The sequence below is a fragment of the Colletotrichum truncatum genome, assembly GCF_014235925.2.
Source record: "Colletotrichum truncatum strain CMES1059 chromosome Unknown Contig_0001, whole genome shotgun sequence".
NCBI lineage: Eukaryota > Fungi > Ascomycota > Sordariomycetes > Glomerellales > Glomerellaceae > Colletotrichum > Colletotrichum truncatum.
Window position 1 is genome coordinate 7,996,057 of NW_027222398.1, and position 20,147 is coordinate 8,016,203.

At 51.8% G+C, this 20,147-nt stretch overlaps 8 protein-coding genes across 8 annotated transcripts; 5 read left to right on the forward strand and 3 right to left on the reverse strand.

Annotated features, from left to right (window-relative positions):
• Positions 1-546: 546 nt before the first annotated feature.
• Positions 547-3,603, reverse strand: CTRU02_202205 (uncharacterized protein; the record flags this gene model as incomplete). Its single annotated transcript, XM_036719613.1, has 1 exon — positions 547-3,603. The coding sequence occupies one exon, from the start codon at positions 3,601-3,603 to the stop codon at positions 547-549; it is 3,057 nt and encodes a 1,018-aa protein (XP_036588315.1).
• Positions 3,604-4,993: 1,390 nt separating this feature from the next.
• On the forward strand, positions 4,994-6,334 carry CTRU02_202206 (norsolorinic acid reductase; the record flags this gene model as incomplete). Its single annotated transcript, XM_070204002.1, has 5 exons — positions 4,994-5,118; positions 5,171-5,337; positions 5,371-5,531; positions 5,585-5,709; positions 5,761-6,334. 5 exons carry the CDS (start codon positions 4,994-4,996, stop codon positions 6,332-6,334), a joined length of 1,152 nt encoding a protein of 383 aa, XP_070062584.1.
• Positions 6,335-8,967: 2,633 nt separating this feature from the next.
• Positions 8,968-10,205, reverse strand: CTRU02_202207 (mitotic checkpoint protein bub3 (WD domain-containing protein); the record flags this gene model as incomplete). Its single annotated transcript, XM_036719615.1, has 4 exons — positions 8,968-9,680; positions 9,733-9,815; positions 9,875-10,127; positions 10,196-10,205. 4 exons carry the CDS (start codon positions 10,203-10,205, stop codon positions 8,968-8,970), a joined length of 1,059 nt encoding a protein of 352 aa, XP_036588317.1.
• Positions 10,206-10,755: 550 nt separating this feature from the next.
• CTRU02_202208 (eukaryotic translation initiation factor 2 alpha subunit) lies at positions 10,756-11,849 on the forward strand (the record flags this gene model as incomplete). The annotated part of the gene is made up of 3 exons (XM_036719616.2): positions 10,756-10,842; positions 10,942-11,312; positions 11,372-11,849. 3 exons carry the CDS (start codon positions 10,756-10,758, stop codon positions 11,847-11,849), a joined length of 936 nt encoding a protein of 311 aa, XP_036588318.2.
• Positions 11,850-13,001: 1,152 nt separating this feature from the next.
• Positions 13,002-13,609, forward strand: CTRU02_202209 (mitochondrial inner membrane protease subunit; the record flags this gene model as incomplete). The annotated part of the gene is made up of 2 exons (XM_036719617.1): positions 13,002-13,261; positions 13,330-13,609. 2 exons carry the CDS (start codon positions 13,002-13,004, stop codon positions 13,607-13,609), a joined length of 540 nt encoding a protein of 179 aa, XP_036588319.1.
• Positions 13,610-14,262: 653 nt separating this feature from the next.
• On the forward strand, positions 14,263-15,573 carry CTRU02_202210 (mitochondrial carrier protein; the record flags this gene model as incomplete). Its single annotated transcript, XM_070204003.1, has 2 exons — positions 14,263-14,800; positions 14,855-15,573. 2 exons carry the CDS (start codon positions 14,263-14,265, stop codon positions 15,571-15,573), a joined length of 1,257 nt encoding a protein of 418 aa, XP_070062585.1.
• A 638-nt stretch (positions 15,574-16,211) lies between these two features.
• Positions 16,212-17,960, forward strand: CTRU02_202211 (SPRY domain-containing protein; the record flags this gene model as incomplete). Its single annotated transcript, XM_070204004.1, has 2 exons — positions 16,212-16,648; positions 16,700-17,960. 2 exons carry the CDS (start codon positions 16,212-16,214, stop codon positions 17,958-17,960), a joined length of 1,698 nt encoding a protein of 565 aa, XP_070062586.1.
• Positions 17,961-18,348: 388 nt separating this feature from the next.
• On the reverse strand, positions 18,349-19,745 carry CTRU02_202212 (uncharacterized protein; the record flags this gene model as incomplete). The annotated part of the gene is made up of 2 exons (XM_036719619.1): positions 18,349-18,644; positions 18,707-19,745. The coding sequence occupies 2 exons, from the start codon at positions 19,743-19,745 to the stop codon at positions 18,349-18,351; spliced, it is 1,335 nt and encodes a 444-aa protein (XP_036588321.1).
• Between the last annotated feature and the right edge of the window lie 402 nt (positions 19,746-20,147).

Genomic DNA, 20,147 nt, shown 5'->3' on the forward strand with positions numbered 1-20,147 from the left:
TTGGCAAGTTGATCTTAAGAGTGTACGCCGATGAAAGCCCCTCCGAGGAGGAGAGACAAAGGAACAGACCCATCGTGGTAGGGTCCTGCGGGATGGGGTTGTTAGCTACGTGTACCATATTTTGTTGAGACGCTTCTCCAAAGGCTTGCGGCTGGCGGGCCTGTTTATTTTCTCCACGAGGCTTTTCATCGGGTGCGTAGGTCCCCCCCTACTCTGAGCAAATACCAATTTGGCTTGAACCAAAACCACTTGTTTCCAAGGATGTTGTGATTCTTCTGGTGACCCTACTGAAACTTTGCGTGCGATTCCAGAAATGCCCATGTCGCTGAAAATTGAAGGTGTTTTATGACTTGCATATCTCTAGATATGATTTACATTTTACATTTAAATGTACACGTATTTGTACACTATAGTATTTTGAGGATATCCCCCCGTCTCCTTGTCCCACTTTGTACGTCTCTCTGTCTCTCTCACTTCCTCTCTCTCTTTCCTCGCCGGCTTTTTCTGCCAAAGTCCATCGTACAACACTTCTATATCAATAGGGTTTTAGTACAAGCTTCTCATGGATTGCATCTCCTCTTCCCTTAACATATCCATGGCCTGTTCATTATCAAGAGATGGCACGGCAGAGTCGTTGAATCTAGCTTTGAAGTAGGGAACAGCAGTCTTCGGTCTGCCCCCTGTGAGGGACTCGAGAATCATTTCTTTCCTTTCGGCATGGACGATGATGTTCTCCTTTGCAACCTCATCTCGCACTTGTCTGACAAAGGCAAGCGTCTCCCGGTCCGATTGGCGAAGCTCCTCATCCTTCATGGCCTCTGAGGCACGCTGCAGATAGAAGATGGTCTGATCAAGAGCACGTATGCAGGGCCTACGGAAGCGGTATTCGCGCTCTCGGAGTTGGGAAACCAACCAGCGTACCTTGTCATACTCGTGGCGGGCCGTGTAGATCCGCACCAATCTCTTAAAGTTGTTAAGGTTGTAGCAAACGTCCCCTTTGCCATTGGTCTCGGCGGCCAAGACGCAAACAAAGATAGCCTCCCGATAGTTGCGTAGGGAGCAACAGAGGTCGACGGCGCGGGTGAAGACTTTGTCATCAATGCGGATGCCTTCGTCACGTAGGTCGTACACGATTCTCTTGATGGCGGGGAATGGCCGGCCACGTCCTTCCACCGTCGTTGCCGCATTCTGTTGGTACCTCTTGACGTCGTCGAACTTTGCTTCGACGACGGGGACGACGGCGGAGCCTACGTCGTGACCTTCTGAGTGGGCCTTGGCCAGCAGGCCCTTTGCCTTTTTGCAGAACGGCCCGTTGATTTTGACGCAAGCGTACATCATGAGTCGGAGGCAGCGGCCTGAGAAGCCCATCTGATTGTGCACGGCGCGGTTGTAGATGGACTGTACGACGGACCAGTTCTCATGTTGAGCTTCCAGGAGCATACGGCCGAAGGTCTTGCGCTCGTCTGCAGGGCTGAACCGGTGACCTCGTAACTGGACGCGTCTGAGAGTGGCCTCCGACTTCGCCTCGATGAGTTGTGTGAATGACCTGTCAATGGAGGGGAACTCATACTGGACACCGGCCAAAATGAGTGCGTTGTACAACGTCTCCATATCCTGATCTGTATAAGCCCAATCCCGCTTGCAACTGTTCAAGACGGTTGTCCAAAAGCGCACATCCGTATGGAATCCAGCTTCCTTGCAAAATTTCAGCCACCGGGCCATTGCCTTAATATCATGGCATTTACCATGCCTGTCGGCGATAAATGTGACCAGAAAGCGGTCGAGGACCACCCCTAGTTCCTGGACATAAGTCGCCAGAAACGTCTCGGTCTCCCCCCACGTATGACTTTTTGAGTAAGTCTGCAGAACTTTCACGAAAATGCTGTTGAACCGTAACCGCTGGTCCTCGGGAAAGGGTTGCATCGCCTTCAATGCCTCGAAGTCGGCTCGAACCCCATCCCAGTCCCCGAGGTCAGCCTTGCGGTTGGCGAATGCGCCTCGAAGCTCGACGTCGTTTCGTGCAACCGGATAGTGAGAACAAAGCTCTTCAAAATTGGATTGCGCCGAGACCATGTCATTTGCCTCAAGACAAATTCGCACTATGGTGCGCCGAATGGCGTAGCTGTCATCAACGTCGTAGAAATCGTTCTCCAGCACATGACTGATGAGTTTCTGTGCAATTTCATAACCAAGAGAGGATGTCCAACTGCACCACAACACATTTTCCACCCATTGAGCAGGCGCCTTCCATTCCTCCATCTGTCTGAACTGGTTCATGACGTCCAAGAATCCCAAGGCCGAGTAACCTCTTGATCTCAAGACCCAATTAACTGCGAGCTCACTTAGCTCTTTTGAAGATCCACGTGGATTGTTTTTTGCGTAGAATGTGAGAAATGTGTCGAGGCCCAGCGTTGGTTCGCGATATAATTCGAGTTGACGGAGAAACCATAGTGTATCGGGGAGTTTCTTTCTTGACATATAGTAGACTCTCCCCCAGACACCCATGGTAAGTTTGCCTCGGAGCAAGCTGAGAGCACTACAAATGAGATCTTTGCCAGTTCCGATGTATTCTTGTTGCACCCGATAAGGCGCCCATTCGATATCGACGATGTCGGCCACATACAACTCTGTTACTTCGGTGACATATTCTGTCAGAGCTGAAGGGGATTCGATTCTTGACGTTTGGTCTTTAGACATCAGACTAGCTATAAGATTTTGTGGTTGATGGGCCAGGTAGTCTCCCAAGCTTAGCGGTCCATGGCTGACAATAACCTTCAGAATCTGCCCTGCGACATCATAGTGACCTTCTTGCTGGCATGCAATACAAAGAGTCGAAGACAGTTTGATGAGCCAGTCAGGGAGCTCTCTAGAACTAGAGGTCGAATTATATGCTCGGCGAACAATACCCAAAGCGGCGGCCGGGGTGTATTGTTCCACATCGGGTGTAAAGCTGTGATGCAAGTCTTCTGGTTCTCGGAAAAGAGGGTTGTCTTTCCAGAAGGCATTGATAATGCTGGCAATGGCGTTTTTGTTCGGCGTGCTGACGTAGGCGCGCGTTTTTGCAACTTCGCCAACAGCAGGCACAGAGTGTTTCATGACATCCGGCCGTGAAAACCGAGACCAAGAGGAATCCTTGCTTGTTTCCTTTGCGGCATCGGAGGCGGATCGTCGGTGCCGGGTCGGTACGCTTGCTTTCTCCAACGACGGTTCTGATGCATCTCGTCCTTTCGCTTCTCTCGTTTGTCTTGTTGGGCGCCGCGGGTCGGGCCCAAGATCATGCGCCACATAATCCAAGTAGGTACTATCGCCGGAGAGATGCCTGTGTTCCTGGGAGGAGGATCTGCTCCGTGACCGATTGGACCAGCCCACGAAGTTAGGATCTGTACGAACCTCTTCGTGGAGTGCCTCGAGGGCGGCGCCGCCACTGGAGCTGTATCGCTTCAAGGACTTCAGTCTTCTTCCATTCTCGACGGCGGATCGGGCAATCTTGATGCGTTGACGGCGTTCCTCTGCTAGTAGTACAAGCGAGCATGATGTTCCAAAAAGAAGGCCCCGGAGCGCATGAATTGCTGCCTTCGAAGGCACGGGGGGTGGACCAGACATTGCGCAGCAAGCTCGACAATTGCCATGACCGTTTTGGCTCGTCTATCGGGACATTGTGAGCGTGGCGCGATCAATGGTTGGGGAGCAAAGATGTCGTGCGGCCGCGGATTGGTGCCAATTGGCCGTCAAGAAGCACCAGACAAAATATCGAAAGACCCTTGTCGAAGCCGGAATTATCGTACCATTGCCTAGTGACAGCTCGGTCGCGCTACCCGCTCCGGGCTGTTGGGAAAGAATTCGGCCGGGAGCGCCGTTCTTCCGATCCGCTGGCCTTGAGCTTTGACCATCCCGGAATGGCAAATACAGTTAGTGTTCACAATTTGACACTGTGCTGCGCCTGATGTAGGTTCCATCGTCACTCCTACATAGAATAAGAGTCTATCGTCAGTCACCTCCGAGTAGCTCTAATGTGCTCTTTTTCATTGAGTGCCGTTACTTCCGGGCTTCCAGAATCTCTCAACTTGCCATTGGAAGGAATTCACCCGACTAGTGCTTATGTTGTCCGTGTGCTAGTTATCAAAGTCGTCCAGCTCAGTTGAGGTACACATATTTTGGAAGGCCCGGGAATGGCGGAGGTGACCCCGACAGGTCAACCTCTCTCAACCTGTATCCAAGACGTTTCAATTCGCGGCACCTTGATGGTTGGAAATGCTGATGCAGATAACAAACGTCAACTAAACGAAATAATTCCGCTTAGCATCATGAGTCATATTCAGTCACCTCTCTAAAAAATAAGCTTGACGAGATATTGACCCGGCTGCTTATAAACCATGTTCTCTCACCGAAACTACAGATGTATTTCTATTGGTTTATCGGACTTAAACTCGGACTCCGCTAGCTTCACGCAAGAGATAATGAAACCGGCACGAAATATTCCAGCATCCTAGATGCGGGACAATGAAGATAGTACCCGGGGTTAAGGTCGGTATTAATTAAACTACGATTAACGTCAGCCACTTGCTTGACTGAACCTCTATGCAAGCCACTATTGCATGCCATGCCAGCTGGAACGTTACGGACTTAAGGCCAGTGCAGAGCTAACTCTAAATGCCCACATATCCAATGGGACATCTGATACCTGGACGGACTCGTCGAGCAATGATGAAATCATCCACATTTGCACCTACGGTCCGCTTGACGACTTAGTTTGGATGGTTTCCTTCAAGGGGCTATACCCCCTCGTCCCATGATTGGTTTTCCTGTTCAAGTGGGAAAGAGGAAGTGGTATAAGATTCAACCCCTCCTTCCTCGAACATCTTAAATCAGATCAAACATTAGATTTTCTTCGGGAACAGGATATTCACTTCCAATAACATTTATTAACAGTCATTCTCTTCCGCCGTATTCTCTACAGGATTTATTCTCATCAATATACACTCAAGCCGCCACCATGTCAGCTCTACCTATGGCAGCTCCTCCCAAGAGTCCTTTGGCTCGCTATCGCATGCTTTCCCCCACAGCTTCCGTGCGGGTAAGCCCATTGTGCCTCGGCGCCATGAACTTCGGCGATGCCTGGTCAATCACACTCTCCCTTGTTGAAACGTTCTCTCCCTAACACTGATTACAGGCAAGGATACATGGGAACGTGCGACCAAAAGACTGTCGAGAGTATTCTCGATTTCTTCTATGAGCAGGGTGGTAACTTTATTGATACTGCAAACAACTACCAATTTGAGGAGTCTGAAGCCTGGATTGGCGAATGGATGAAGAAGAGAGGCGTCCGAGACGAGATAGGTGAGCGTTTGTACCCCGGCAAACCAGCAAGCACTAACGCGTTGCCAGTCATCGCAACCAAGTATACCACTAACTTCCGAGCTGGGCCTAAGGCCCCTAACATCATGGCCAACTTTACCGGCAACGGATCCAAGAGCTTGCACACCTCCGTTGAGGCCAGCCTCCGGAAACTGCAGACTGACTACATCGACTTGGTGAGCTTCCGCACCCTGAAATGGCCAAGTGACGTCACTGACTTTTAGCGTAGCTCTATGTGCACTGGTGGGACTACTCTACGTCGATCCCCGAGCTGATGCAGTCCCTTAACAACCTCGTCGTTACTGGAAAGGTTCTTTACCTGGGTATCAGTGACACTCCCGCCTGGGTTGTCAGGTACGTCTCAAAAGCAACCACATGACCAGGCAGGCACTAACTACAGAGCAGCAAGGCAAACGAGTATGCGAGAAATCATGGACTCCGCCAGTTCTCCGTCTACCAGGGCCGATGGTCTGCTGCATCTCGCGATTTTGAACGTGAGATTATCCCGATGACCAAGGCTGAAGGCATGGGTCTGGCTCCCTGGGGCGCGCTGGGCGGCGGCGCTTTCAAGACGGAAGAGCAACGCAAGTCTCAGGAGGGCCGCAAGATTCAAGCCAGCGAGACACAGATCAAGATCAGCCAGGTCCTGGAGAAAATCGCCAAGCGTAAAGACACGATCATCACTAGCGTCGCCCTGGCGTATGTCTTGCAGAAGACACCTTACGTCTTCCCAATTGTTGGCGGCCGTACTGTCGACCACCTGAAGCAGAACATCGAGGCTCTAGCTCTAAACCTGAGCGATGAAGACATCCAAGAAATCGAGGCAGCTGTGCCATTCGATATGGGATTCCCTCACAACTTCCTGTGGGGCGAAAAGATCCCATCAAACCCTGGTGAGGTTTGGCTGCTGAACATGGGAGGGACCTACGATTATGTCCCCGAACCCAAAGCGATTGCACCTAAAGAAAGTGAACAGTAGGGCTGGAAAGTCAGGACTCAGCGTAAAAGATGGCGACCGACAGACTATTAAATGTGTATAATACAATTGTTGGCGGTCCCCTATAGGCACAGTCGCACCAATCGATAGTTGAAATTAGCTTGTCGATGACTTTGATTCGCCAATGTGTGCAAGAGAAGTGAGATTCGTCGTCTGCCTTCGAGCATGGAAATGCCGCTAACTTAATGTTTGAGGCTCTTGAATCTGCAACGCACCCTGCTGACCCGGCAGTGCTCGCTTACGTCGACATGCAGGGGCTAGCGACGACGGCCATCATACAGGTCAACATTCGCTGCAGATGGAGTGATTCAGGCAGCTTCATTGGACGCGTTGACCTGAATTTAGATTTTGTCGAATCAAGGTACTACTACCTAAATTGATGAGCCCCTACACGTCTTAAAGGGGAAGACACCCCCCGCAAACCGAGGAAAGTCCACTTCTTGGATAGATTTACGCTTTACAAAATAGGAAATATTTGGTACAACTATCTTATCACGAAGGTAAACACTCCTCTCCGTTTGTACGTTTGCCCCATTAAGGGCTAAGAGATTGATAAACTGGTGTTCTTTCCTCATACAAGCTCACTCACTAGCCGTTGCTCCAGATTTCCTGGCATAACCCATAAGCCTCATGGTGGGGAGGCAACTTCCCCCCATAAGTTTATTAAATACACAGGTGCCCTCCTCTTGACAGTCAATGATCTGCAAACTTCCTCCCACATTTCAAACTCGGGGACTGTTTACAGAAGAGCATCCCATGAAGCATCTTCAACAAATCCTCCATTTGATCCCATTCCGCGTACACTATCTGGAGGCGTTCTTCATCTCCCGCTTCCGGACCTATGGCATCGATGACTATTCCAGTAATATGAACCTACATCTACTCCGATTCATTGTGCAACAGAAGTTCAATTAAAAGTGCCGAGGCTAACTTACCTAAAATGGACCCTCGGTCAAGTGAGTTTGTAACCAACACGTTAAGCTTGGCTAATCTCATAATAGAAGCCATGAGGACAAACCGCTTTTAGATGTTGCCACGAACCCTATTCTAACATTTGACGACAAATCCTCTTCTCCGTTGAATGATATAACAGCGTTTGGCGACACTGAGCAGAGACCAATCCAAAGTCACGAAATAAAGCAAAGACATTGTCAACATAGGTGTAGAACTCTAATGTCGTCAAGAACATCCGATATAGCTGTAAAGGCGGAACCGCAAGACATCTCTTAGGAATCAGAAATATTCCCAATGACAAAGAAAGACATCTCTCAGCATTCTGTTGAACCCGAAAACCTTCCAGCTCAGCAAGAATTGCGGAAAAAGAGGAGAATGACCTCTCCCATCAGGCCCAGTTTCACGCTAGGGGCTGATCTACAGCCTGGAATTCGGTTCGACCGACATGAAGGTAATTGGAGATGTCAATTTTGTCGGTTTGATTCTAACTTTCTAAAGCTTGGGGTGAACCGGTAACCAAAGGGCTCTTTCCGGTGTTTGTGACCAAGACGCCAAGCCCCAACCCGAGACGAGGCCCAAAGATCCATCCAGAGGATTACAAAGTATTGCTATCGACAAACCCCTCAAGTCTGCATCTTCGTCGGGGCATCAGAGATGGTTTCGAATACCAAGAGACACGCAGGGCCAGTATCCACCTGGCTACCAGGCGACGTAGAAGATCTCCTACTCTACCAGGAGTAGGCCCGCTCAACACCACTGATAAATCGAAGACCACCAATACATCAACACAATCCGGATTAGCGTCCAGTCGGGAAAGAATCAGCTCCGGAAATTCACCTTCTACACAGGGCTTGCTGATCCGGAACGAGCCCCGAAGTCTCCATCACTCGAGGCCAGACTCTGCTTTTGAGAATTCAAGCCACAAGGTACTGCCGTCTGTGGAGAGCGATGTCTTTGAAAGAACTCACAGCATACCATTGATCTTGCCAGCTTCAGGCACCCAAAATCGAAATTATGGCCAACGGAGTTCAATGACGAATCGGGTGGTGGATGCCTCTGCTTTAGAAAAGGGCAATATATATACTCCAAACCGCAGTAGCCGCAGCAGGAATAGCATTTTGAGCACGGACAGGAGGTTGTCTTGCAGAGAGGTTCAAATTTCTTCGCATCCTCTTGAAATCTCACGTCCATACGACGGACAGGCTCAGCAACCACAATCGAATACCTGGGCCGCCGACCTTGAGGGCCTCAGACCGAAGTCAACATGATCATGTAAGCGGACCACCGACCAGGAATGGATGGAAATAATAGGGCTAGGCGAGTTTGAGATACGAACTTGAGTGGATGTTCAGACATGATAGTATCTTCAGAGCACGGTAGTACAGAAGGACAGTACGTGTCGTCTGTAGAGGTCAAACGTCTTGTCCTGCCCAGCTGGGCTTGGACTTTTGGGAGATTAGCTGGATGCCGACTACCAACAAATGTATGCACATCACGGCTTCACCCCCCAATACAAGAGGTATAATCTGATATAATACATACCAGGCTTTTCCGTAACCCTCCCGGTCCGTCAAAATGAGCTTGCTTGCATATGGAAACCGCCTCAAACGCCATGCGCCTTTGTATTCATCAAATCCACCCCATATGATTCAAGCGTGTACTCATTTCGCGCCCTTGCCCTTGGCCTCCGTCTCTCCAAGTTCACGGATGAACACGCTGGCCTTGCCCTCCGCGCTGTAGTCCTCCATGCCTGTCTCGAAGCCCGGGCAGACACCGATGGCGAGGTATCTGCCATCCTTGGAGAAAGCCAGCGCGGCGACGCTGTCAGGGAACTTCTGATACTGCTTCATTCTGCGCTTGGCCTCGGCATCCCAGAGTGCAACAGTGCCATCGCCGCCACCCGAGGCAAAGGTGCCGTAGACAGGATGGAAAGCCATAGCGTTGACTGGGTAGACAATGTCTCCCTCACCCTCGGCAGGCGCGGCCTGACGATGGCACTTGAAAGCATATTTGCGGGCCTGAGACTCAGCTGAGTCCTCGAACCACTCGACGGCGACGCGGCCCTCGATGCTGCTCGTAGCGTAGCCAGCGTCATTTGGCATGCAAGAGACGGCGCGGGTGAGGAATTTGAGCGAAGACTCGCGCTGCTGCCAGGGCTTGATGTCGTGGGGACCCTCTTGGGAAAAGAGAGCAGGAATAGTACTGAGGTCGTAGATGTTGACGAGGCGGGCTGTCATGGCGACAACAACCTTAGAGGGGCTGGCGGCCAGAGCATGGGGCTTGCCGGGCAGGTGAATCGTAATGTTTGGGTCGGAGGGGGACTTTGCATTGTGAAATTGAAGGGTCTGATCCCAGGAGGCGGAGACGAGGAGGGCTGTAGCGAGTGCGTTAGTTGAGATCGTCTAAGGTGAAGGGGTAAAACGCACAGTGCTCCGGGCTGTAGACCACACATCGCGCGGGCGCAGTGTGTTGAGAAACCACTTGCTTCTCCCCCGACTCCAAGTCGACCCTATAAAGCCAATCAGCCGTTGAAGTTGTTTTGGTGGATGATCCTAGGTGCTGTCATACCGGTAGACACAATGATCTAAACAAGCCGTGTAGGCCTCGTCGTCTGTCGCGCCGAAAGATACATCAAGCACAGGGGCCCGAAACTCAATCGTCTTAAGAAGTGTGCCTGGAGCGTCTTCGCCTCCGCTGTGTGTGTCATAGAGGTAGATTTTCTTGTCCCAGCAGGAGACCAGGAGCTTTGTAGGAGAGTTAGGCGCATATGCGAGCGCAGAAATAGCGTCGCTGGGCGGTTGCGCCAGCTCGAATTGGGATGCTATCCAGGAGTTAATTATCAGTCTTCTTCGAAAACACGAGAAACATGAATCTTCTACTGAAACTCACCAGGTGCCATGTTGAATTCGAGAATTTGCTATTAGGCTTGCAGCTCTTCACCGTGACCTCGAGCTAGGATGGTAGCTTCGGTGAGGCATGTTTACATTAGCATTTTGGTTGGAGGGGTGCTCACGTGGCGATAAGCGAAGCAGAGCTTATCGGACGAATCAGCACCGATTCTGCCATGGACTACCGCCTCCAAACCGCACCCCACCATTGTCGGATTTCTGCGATTTGTGAACCGCAAAGTAGCAAAATTGTGACTCGATCGCCCAATCACCAACGCAACTCTGCTCACCACCTGGAGGCCATTTTTCGACGCCGCCCCAAGCAATCGATCCCACCTCTACGTCCGCGACTCGAAACCACGACAAGCAGGCGAAATACCACCGAGCACAGAGGAAACAAGCAGTCTTAAAAAGACTTGGAGGAACGTATAAAAAGCCCGCGCGCCTTCTTTCGCACCCCGCCCCTCCACTCTCGACCTTTACCCTCAACTCCCGGTTAACGACCACCGTAACGCCACCTACACCGTTCGCACTCGACGACTTCGAGAACAACTAGCCAAGATGGCGGAACCGAACTACAGCCATTTTCGATACTTCGAAAACAAGTATCCCGAGATCGATGAGTTCGTCATGGTCAACGTCAAGCAGGTTTGTGCCCCGCTGCCTAACGCACACGGCGCCAAACCGACCCAAGACCCCCGGTCATTGGTACGGAGCAGAGAGGAACACGGTCTGACACGACGATAGATTGCCGAGATGGGCGCGTACGTAAAGCTTCTCGAGTACGACAACATTGACGGCATGATTCTGCTTTCCGAGCTTTCGAGACGTCGTATCAGAAGTATCCAGAAGCTGATTCGCGTCGGCCGCAACGAGGTTGTCGTTGTGCTTCGTGTCGACAAGGAGAAGGGCTACATCGATCTCAGCAAGCGTCGTGTGTCGCCGGAGGATATCATTAAGTGCGAGGAGCGGTACAACAAGGGCAAGATGGTCCACTCCATCATGCGCCACGTCGCTGAGAAGACCCTCACCCCTATTGAGCAGCTGTACGAGACCATCGCATGGCCCCTGAACAAGAAGTACGGCCATGCGATTGATGCTTTCAAGCTGTCCATCACGTAAGTCGGATTCAAGAACCTCGTTCAACAGTAGATAAAATACTGATAAACTTGGACAGGAACACCGAGGTCTGGAACGATGTCACCTTCCCCAGCGAGCCCGTCGCCGAGGAGCTGAAGTCATATATCGGAAAGCGTCTTACCCCTCAACCGACCAAGGTCCGTGCCGACGTCGAAGTTACCTGCTTCGGATACGAGGGTATCGATGCTGTCAAGACCGCCCTGCGCACTGCTGAATCGCGCAACACTGAGGAGACCCAGGTCAAGGTCAGGCTCGTGTCCCCGCCCCTGTACGTCCTGACCAGCACCTGCCTGGACAAGAGCCTCGGTATTACCCGGCTTGAGGAGGCCATCGTCGACATCCGGAACAGCATTGAGGCTGCTGGTGGCCAGCTGGTAGTGAAGATGGAGCCTAAGGCCGTCACGGAGAGCGATGACGCTGAGCTCCAGGCCCTTATGGAGAAGAGAGAGCGTGAGAACGCCGAAGTTAGCGGTGACGAGAGTGTCAGCGAGAGCGACGACAACCCGGAGGTTTAGAGATTTTAAACGGTCGAGGCAAATAAAAAGGGGCGGCTGGTAGAATGAGCGTACTGGCAGGCTAGGAATCCGGTGTGATTCTAATGAAACGACCAAAAAAGAATCCAATACTTCAATTTCTTTGACTGCCCTCGGTGGGAGTTGGCATGTATGGCTAATAGTGCAGGTCATCTTCGCCGTGTATTCCCAGTCAAGCTGCCATATCGTCGATGAGTGTCTGATCTTATTGTTCATTGACTTACAATGAAGTTACTTATAAAGACGTAAAATCTTCCAAGGCCAACTGGCGGTGTTATAGTAAATACCAGTGCTGTCGCAGTATGGGGTATTGAATCAAAATGTTATAAGAATGCTCGCAAGATGATTCACATAGTATCATTGGCTATGCAAACGTACAAAGATTCTTGGTGTCTTGTATCTCTGGCATCCTCAACGATACAGTGTTTTAAACCTTGAGATTGTATGTACCCTGGGCTGTAGTTTTTCTAAACTAAGTTGTAAGCAAAGAATCAAAGTATCTTCGACATAAACCTGTCGTTGTCGCTATAAGAAGCCAGCTCAGTCTCAGTGTGCGAGCCAGACTCAATAAGTGGTTTTCTTCTTGCCCCTGTACAGTTCGCACCAAGCATTGCAAAGACAACCATTAAAACTGCGACAGAAGAGGTTGGCTCTTCTGTCAGATTGTGTCCTACTGTAAATTGGATACATGGAACCTGAAAGTCACGCAATTGCACCTTCTTCGCTGGTTTGCATGCATCATGTGTGTGCATAGTAAGTGTAGTTAGAAGATATGTTGCAACTTGGCACTAGATTTAAGAAGCATAATTAAGGAAATCGCATTATTTCCTGTACCGCTGTAAAGTACTAAAGTTACACATAAGAATAAGTACTAGCTTCTTACTCAGAATCATCTGGTTGATGTTCGTGTTATGAAAAGGCACAGCATACGAGCATGGAACGAGAGTACGACGCTCAGGCACGGATGATGGCAACTTGGAGGTAAGCCCTGATGGGTGAACGATAAGAGATAAGAGATAAGATAACAGTGGGATGATGGGAGCTCGAAAGTTTCGGGACTCAAACAGGAGCACGCAGCTCTCAAAAGACTACGTGAGCAACGAGTCTACCACATACCCAAATACGATCGCGCCCATGAGCTTCCGATTGTTATGGGCGCGCGCACGAGGGAGCTTCCTCGGCGACACGACCGTCCGCCTCCTCGGTCTTGCGACCTGGGTTCCTGTTGTTATATGCTTTAACGACTATGTCGCAACAGTGACAAAGATTAGCGGTGGTTCTATGTACCCGTATTTCAATGAGGACCGCAACAGTACCCTGACGCGAGATCTCGTCCTCAATTGGAGATGGAACGCGCAGAACGACTTGAGGAGGGGCATGGTTGTCACATTCAGGTACGTTGCCTTTACTCCAATCATTGAAGCTTTTCAACTCCAAATACCTAACTTCTTTCGCATAACAGGAGCCCCTTTAACCCGGAGACCATTGCAGTCAAGAGAATAATTGCGCTGGAGGGCGACAATGTTGTAACAAGGCCACCGCACCCTCAGCCGGTTGTCAGAGTGCCGCAAGGGCATATCTGGGTCGAAGGTGACGGGCCTGCAGACCAAACGCTGGATAGTAACACTTATGGCCCCATCTCAATGGAGCTGGTCACTGGAAAGATCATTTGGTTTCTGTACCCGTGGCGGAAGTTCGGGAGCACAAGGTGGGAAGAATACAAGGCCAAGCCAAGATTCTGATGGGATCTTGTGACAACTGGGTGTACGAGTAAGGCGCCGCGCGGTAGACTCGATGAGCATCCTGTGTTGAATTCTGGATGTTCCAAACCATCATGTATAATAGACAACTTCTACCTCACCTTAATTTATTGATAGGCAATGATTACAACTGCAGCTACGCTGAACAGGTACTCTCATGTTCGGGCGTTAATAAGCCAGCGGCGGCGCCTGCCAAGCTACGTTCAGCCCGGAGCTCTCGGCAGCGCTCAAGGTCCTAAGCCGACATCTTGCTACCACAGCAGTTTCCAGCTGAAGTGAGCTCGCGGTGACGCAGCGGGACAGGTGGTCCGTGCACATCCAACAAAAATTCCAGAAGCCCAGGAACCCTGCGAAATTTCATTATCATTGATCTACTGGACCTCGCCGCCGCCAAGTTTTTTGCCAGCGCAATAAACTCACGCGACGACCAAAACGACGGGGAGGCCTCTCCTGATACTTCCCTTTTTAGCGCAACCGAGCACGGCACCGCTGTCCCGCAGAGGGTAGCCCGACTGTCTCACAATCACATATCGAACCCCGAACAACCGACATCACCGAGAGAATAGCAACGGACGCCCTACTTTGACACAGACAGGAGAGAACCGGGGCCCGACTGCGACAGACGTCACTCGCAAATGTCTGTCGCTGACCGCATCGTCAGCTACTTCGCACCGGCCAATATTAACACGCGAACGATTAAGGGAGAGCTGGAGGTTTCCAGCCCGACGGCGGCGGCTTCGTTTGCGGAGGATAGCCATGCGGTGCAGACGGGTGGACTTTTGCCGGATATCAGAATTAGCGGACAGTCCTTTGGCCAGGACATGGGTCAACAAGATGAGGCTCTCGAAGATGAGGGCCGCCCCCCTTACCTCCACGCCATGATTGCGGGAGGTGTCGGAGGCTCAACGGGAGACATGCTTATGCACTCCCTGGATACTGTCAAGACGCGCCAGCAAGGCGACCCGCACATACCACCAAAATACACGTCCCTCGGATCATCATACTACACGATATGGAGGCAAGAGGGTATTAGACGAGGTCTCTACGGTGGATGGGTGCCTGCGCTGAGCGGCTCACTTCCGGGCACCATGTTGTTTTTCGGCACATACGAATGGAGCAAACGATTCCTTATCGACCATGGTCTGCAGCATCACCTGGCATATCTCTCAGCTGGTTAGTCAAAATCGCCATCCAGGACAAAACTACAGGCTAATTCACTGTCCCTAGGTTTGCTGGGAGACTTGGCTGGCTCCGTCGTCTACGTGCCATCTGAGGTCCTCAAGACTCGAATGCAATTGCAGGGGCGGTACAATAACCCTTACTTCAAGTCAGGATACAATTACAGGGGAACGATTGACGCGGCGAGAACCATTGTCCGCCATGAGGGTCCTTCTGCGCTCTTTTATGGCTACCAGGCGACACTTTACCGTGATTTACCCTTTTCAGCGCTCCAGTTCATGTTTTGGGAGCAGTTCCACGCCTGGGCTCGTCTGTACAAACAGAGCAGAGATATTGGCGTGCCTTTGGAGCTGTTGACCGGTGGTCTGGCCGGTAGCTTGGCCGGTGTTATGACATGTCCTCTGGACGTGGTGAAGACCAGATTACAGACTCAAGTGCACCCTGATCTCCTGCCTAAGGAGAACAAGTCGGCAGCCAAGGGCGCCGCGCATGTATCCACAGCAAAATCTCAGACGCGCAACATCTCGACGTCATCACCGTCGACACACACACCGCGTCCAGGAGCGGTGAATCTACAGACCTCCTCCGTCATCACCGGCCTCAGGGTCATATACCAGACGGAGGGCGTCAGTGGATGGTTCAGGGGAGTAGGACCTCGTGGTGTGTGGACTTTCATCCAGAGCGGCACTATGCTGTTCTTGTACCAACGTATTCTTAAGCAACTAGAGATTTGGGATCCAGCCGTTGAGCCGGAAAGCAGCATTTGAAGCGCCGATGATCGGCCGGGGGCGGAAGGTTTGAGCTTTGGTGTTGGATGAGGGAAACATGTACAAACACTACCATCTGTACACTTTGTAAGGATCTAAACATGGGACTGGCGTTTGACGGCATAGTAGATGGACGTGGAGTCCCATAGAGCTGATAGAGCGAAGACAAGTCTCACTTCAAAGAGTGTATCATTATCATGAAAATAGGGGTTACGTCTAAGTTGAAAGAATGACTAAGATAAACTAAAAACAGGAATGAAGAGTAATACATACAAAATATGACTATACGTTCTCAAATCTTTTGAGCAAAGCGTAAAAAATGGCAATCGCTCGTTGCGGAAGCTCCCGGCTGTCAAGTGCAGTTCACAGTTGCCTGTCCAGGCAGAGTTTAGTGCACCCGAACCCCTGCTCCATACCCGCTAGTCCCCCCTGTAACGACAGGAGGAGCTTTACGCGGGGTGCCTCGCAGCTTCCCTGTAGCAGCTCCCAAAATTTCGATCCCAAAACGCGCCGCGCGACGTCGTCTCACATCTTCCATCGCCCTTCTTTGCCAACCACACGACCTTCCCCAACGCACAACAGGTATCTACAAGCCCAGGCATACGGAATTCGTGCACTACAAGGAGGGAGCCGCTCCAATGGCTTCCGATTCAGGCACACCACCTCCTCCTCGGGAGGCGACACCTATCGGCTCTCTGCCTGCTTCGACCGCAATCCCCTTGAAGCGACCCGCTCTCGAAGAAGACTTTGCGCCCTCGGTACCGTCTCCTCTCAATCCAGATGTCAGATCTACCCCCAAACCACCGGGTGTGGAGGAGATGCCAGCAAAACGCAGTAAGAAAGAGTCACTCAAGAAGCGCGAATCGAAGGGTACCTTTGGAGGCGACAGCAACCGAGGCACTCCGGACCCTAAGCACAGGGAGCCGAAGCAGAGCGACTACAGCCCCATGCGCTACAAATTGGCGCCTCCAAAGGCTTCTGATTTCGAGCCCGCCCGAGCTCCTGTCTTCATTTACCATCATGATGTCCTTGCGCTTGATGGAGGCAAAGTTCAGTTCTATGAGACCTCAGAACAGCGAGTACCCCGCGGCCCTGATGCGCTCGGCTTGAACTAACATCTTGATAGTGTTCACAATAAAAAGAGTTACCACTACACACACTGTATCGCAGATCCTCAATTTCCCTCGTCGCTCTACTATCGCGGCACCGAGGCAGAACCCTTCGGCCCACACTTGGCTTTCGAGGATAGCGCAACGCATTTGTTTTTCGATCAGACGGGCCGCCATATCACGACACAGAAGGGATTCCGCATGACCCGTGCCAATGTTGCAATCCGCGAAGGACGGTTCTACTGGGAGGTTAAAATTACGAGAGGCATGGTAAATAAGAAAGATGGGGAAGGGCAGGCCGAATCGCATGGTCATGTGCGCATGGGATTTGCGAGGAGAGAGGCCTCATTAGACGCCCCCGTTGGGTTCGATGCTTACAGTTATGGCTTTAGAGACGTCGGGGGCGAGAAGGTATACATGTCGCGGCCGAAGTCTTTCTTTCCGGAGGGAGAGGGCATTCGCGAAGGGGATGTCATCGGTCTAGAAATCCAGCTTCCTTCGGAACGGCTGCAGAGGAAGGTGCTGGCTGGTCAGTACAATCCAGCCGTGGACACCGGCCTAGACGACGATAGTACTGCCTTCGAAGCCCCTAATATCGTCCGAGACCGTATTCCGATCCGTTTCAAGTCGCACATCTACTTCGAGAAGATCGACTATCACACCACGAAGGAGCTTGAGGACCTTATGAACCCCTCCCCTGTCTCCTCTGGTCCAGCCAACTCGACCGAAGCGCCTCATCCTAACCATCCTGTACCCGCTCTCCGTACACTTCCCAACTCCCATATTAAGGTGTACAAGAACGGTGTCGACATGGGCACAGCCTTCACCGACCTGCTTGCTTTCCTCCCCCCTGCCTCTAAGCCTCAAGCCAACATTGGGGCCCGCGAAGGCCTCGATAATGGCATGCTCGGCTACTACCCCGCGGTAAGCGTTTTTAGGGGCGGTGCTGCCGAAGTCAACTTTGGTCCTGACTTTTGGTACCCGCCCCCAGGCGTTGCGGAGGAGGCAGATAACGACATCGATATGATTGACGGCGGGCAGGAAGAGCCGCTAAAGAAACCCGCATACCCAGGCCTTGATAAGATCCGGCCCGTGTCAGAGCGCTACACGGAGCAGATAGTGGAAGATATTGTCTACGACGTAATCGACGAGGTCGACTTCTGGGTTCAAGACGGTTGCAAAATCATTGACCGGTTTGGACAAGGCGAGAAGGCCGGCCAAACTGGCATCGCCCCAGGAGCACGAGACGAGATCAAGGAACTGGTGCAGGATGACTAGGCGTCATGTTAATGAGGCTCGCTTGCTTACGAGATACCCGACATTCTTCTTATTTTACTGATTTAACCATTGTTGCGTTGTAACTCACAACTGTACATTAAAACTATGAAGGGGGCGGAAGGTTAAGAAGATGTTTTCCAACATACTGGCCTCTATGTTTTCCCGAAAAAAAGGCGTTTCAATTGTCAAAGTACAAAGGGCGTCAAAAGGTGCAAAAAGGATTCATTTCAGCTTCGTCCACATCGTAACGCTCGTGATACTCTTTGCATTGCTGGATTCGTTCATGCATCGCCGTCCCATTAAGAATATTCCATTCGTCCCATTCACAAACCGCGCAAATCAGTCATCAGAAGCAAGGAAATCTAGCCATCATTTGCACATAACAACATTACTTCCTCGTTGCCCTTCGGCGAGGGGAGTCTGATGGCGGCGGCGACGCTCTCCGCGCAGGTGTTGTCCTCCCCGAACTGTCTCTGCCACTTCGTCTGCTACGCTCGCTCCTCTGGCTACGCGGGCGATCAGACCGGGGTGGCTCGGTGCGGGAGCGAGAAGGGCCTGGCAGGGCGGGGTCATCGGGAAGCTCCTCGATGCGGCCGCTGCCGTCGATGATCTCAGGCGCGTTCTCGCGCTTAATGCGCTCCTCACGGCCGCGCTTGTGGCAATACCACAGGACAAAGAGGAGAACTGTCTGTGTGTTAGTATTGTGGTTCTCTGGCGTAATGTGGATTTAAGGGGGGAGAACTTACGAAATAATGCGACTGAGATGATCGCATTGGTCCCGATAAAGGCGGGCCATCGCAGCTTGAGTGCATTGACTATGGCCTTGAGCATACCCACCACAGCACCTGGCTTGGTAACCAGATCCGAGAGGTTAGTGGGCGTAAACATCTTTTTGGCGGCACCCTTGATGCCGTCTTCTGCCGTCACCTCGGCGTGCTTTATGCCTTGGCTCTTTGCCGCTGCTGACAGAACCTCAGGCCCCAAGCTTGCTGTGAACTTGTCGGGGAGGTTGGTGACAAGCTTCTTCATACCGCTGGGAAGCTTGTCAAACGACTTCTTGATGGTGCCATCCTTGTCTTCGACGAGCCTCTTGATGTCGTCAACGGCAGTCGGCACGCCGTTGACGAGGTCCTTGAGAGCCAGGGTGAACTGCCGGACGAGCTCCGAGGATTCTGCTGAAAGCGGGATGGCTTTGTTGTTCTTCGCTGAGAGGTTGAGATCATCAAGCACGCGGGACAGGTCATCCTTCTCCCGGGCAGCCTCATCCGGTCCCACAGCGGCTGGTTTCGTGGGCGCGAGTTGCTTGTCCTTGTCATCGCCCTTAACCTTGGAAAAGAGGAATGCAATCTTGTTGGGCTTCTTGCCCTCTGATTTGGGGTCAACTGCAATGGTGGCCGCCTTCTTCGGGCTGGCGTCTTTGGCAGGGGAGGAGCGCCGTGATTCATCTGATTCCCAAATGTATTCTGGGGTCTTGCTTCGCGGAGGCAAAGGAGGACGGAGGTGCTCGTCGTCTGAGTCCTCGGCGTCCGGGTCGGAGAGGATACGTCTGAAGAATGCTTCATCTCTGCGGTCTAAGACGGGCGCTGGGCCGCCATGAGTGCGATCGGTGGCGGCGCTGCCAGTGGGGGAAATGGAGCGGGAGCTGGTTTGGCGCCGAGATGGTGATGGCCGCGAATTGGGTTGAGGAGTTGTCGCGCCATCGTTCTTGACGTGCTCGGCGGCCTCCTTGGCCTCCTTTTCCGTCTTGTACTTCTTGTACTGCTTGTAGCCAAAGTACTCCAGCATCGTGGGATAACAACGGGTTTGAGATCTCTGGCTGCGGTTGACTGAGGACAGTGCAGTAATGTGAAAACCTCAGGGTTGAGAGTTACTGGGTTTGCGCTCATCGACAGAACAGCGTCGTAAGTAGGCGGTCGGGTCAGTGGTTTTATTCGATGGCCAAGCGCTTCTGAATCACATGTGGTACTAATCCCGGACTGGCTACCTTGCTGTTAGACTTGTATCATGTCTTGTGAAAGCTCAGTATTAGCCACAGGATACCTTGGTTTGGGTGGCAATTGTTGGGGTAGCTTGCACAGCCACACGTGATGTCACCGCAATGCCGTCTGATGATCATTTATGCCCCTCGATTGGAGTCCTCCGGCGCAACATCAAACAAATGCAACCCCGGCTGTTGGAGCCGAGGAC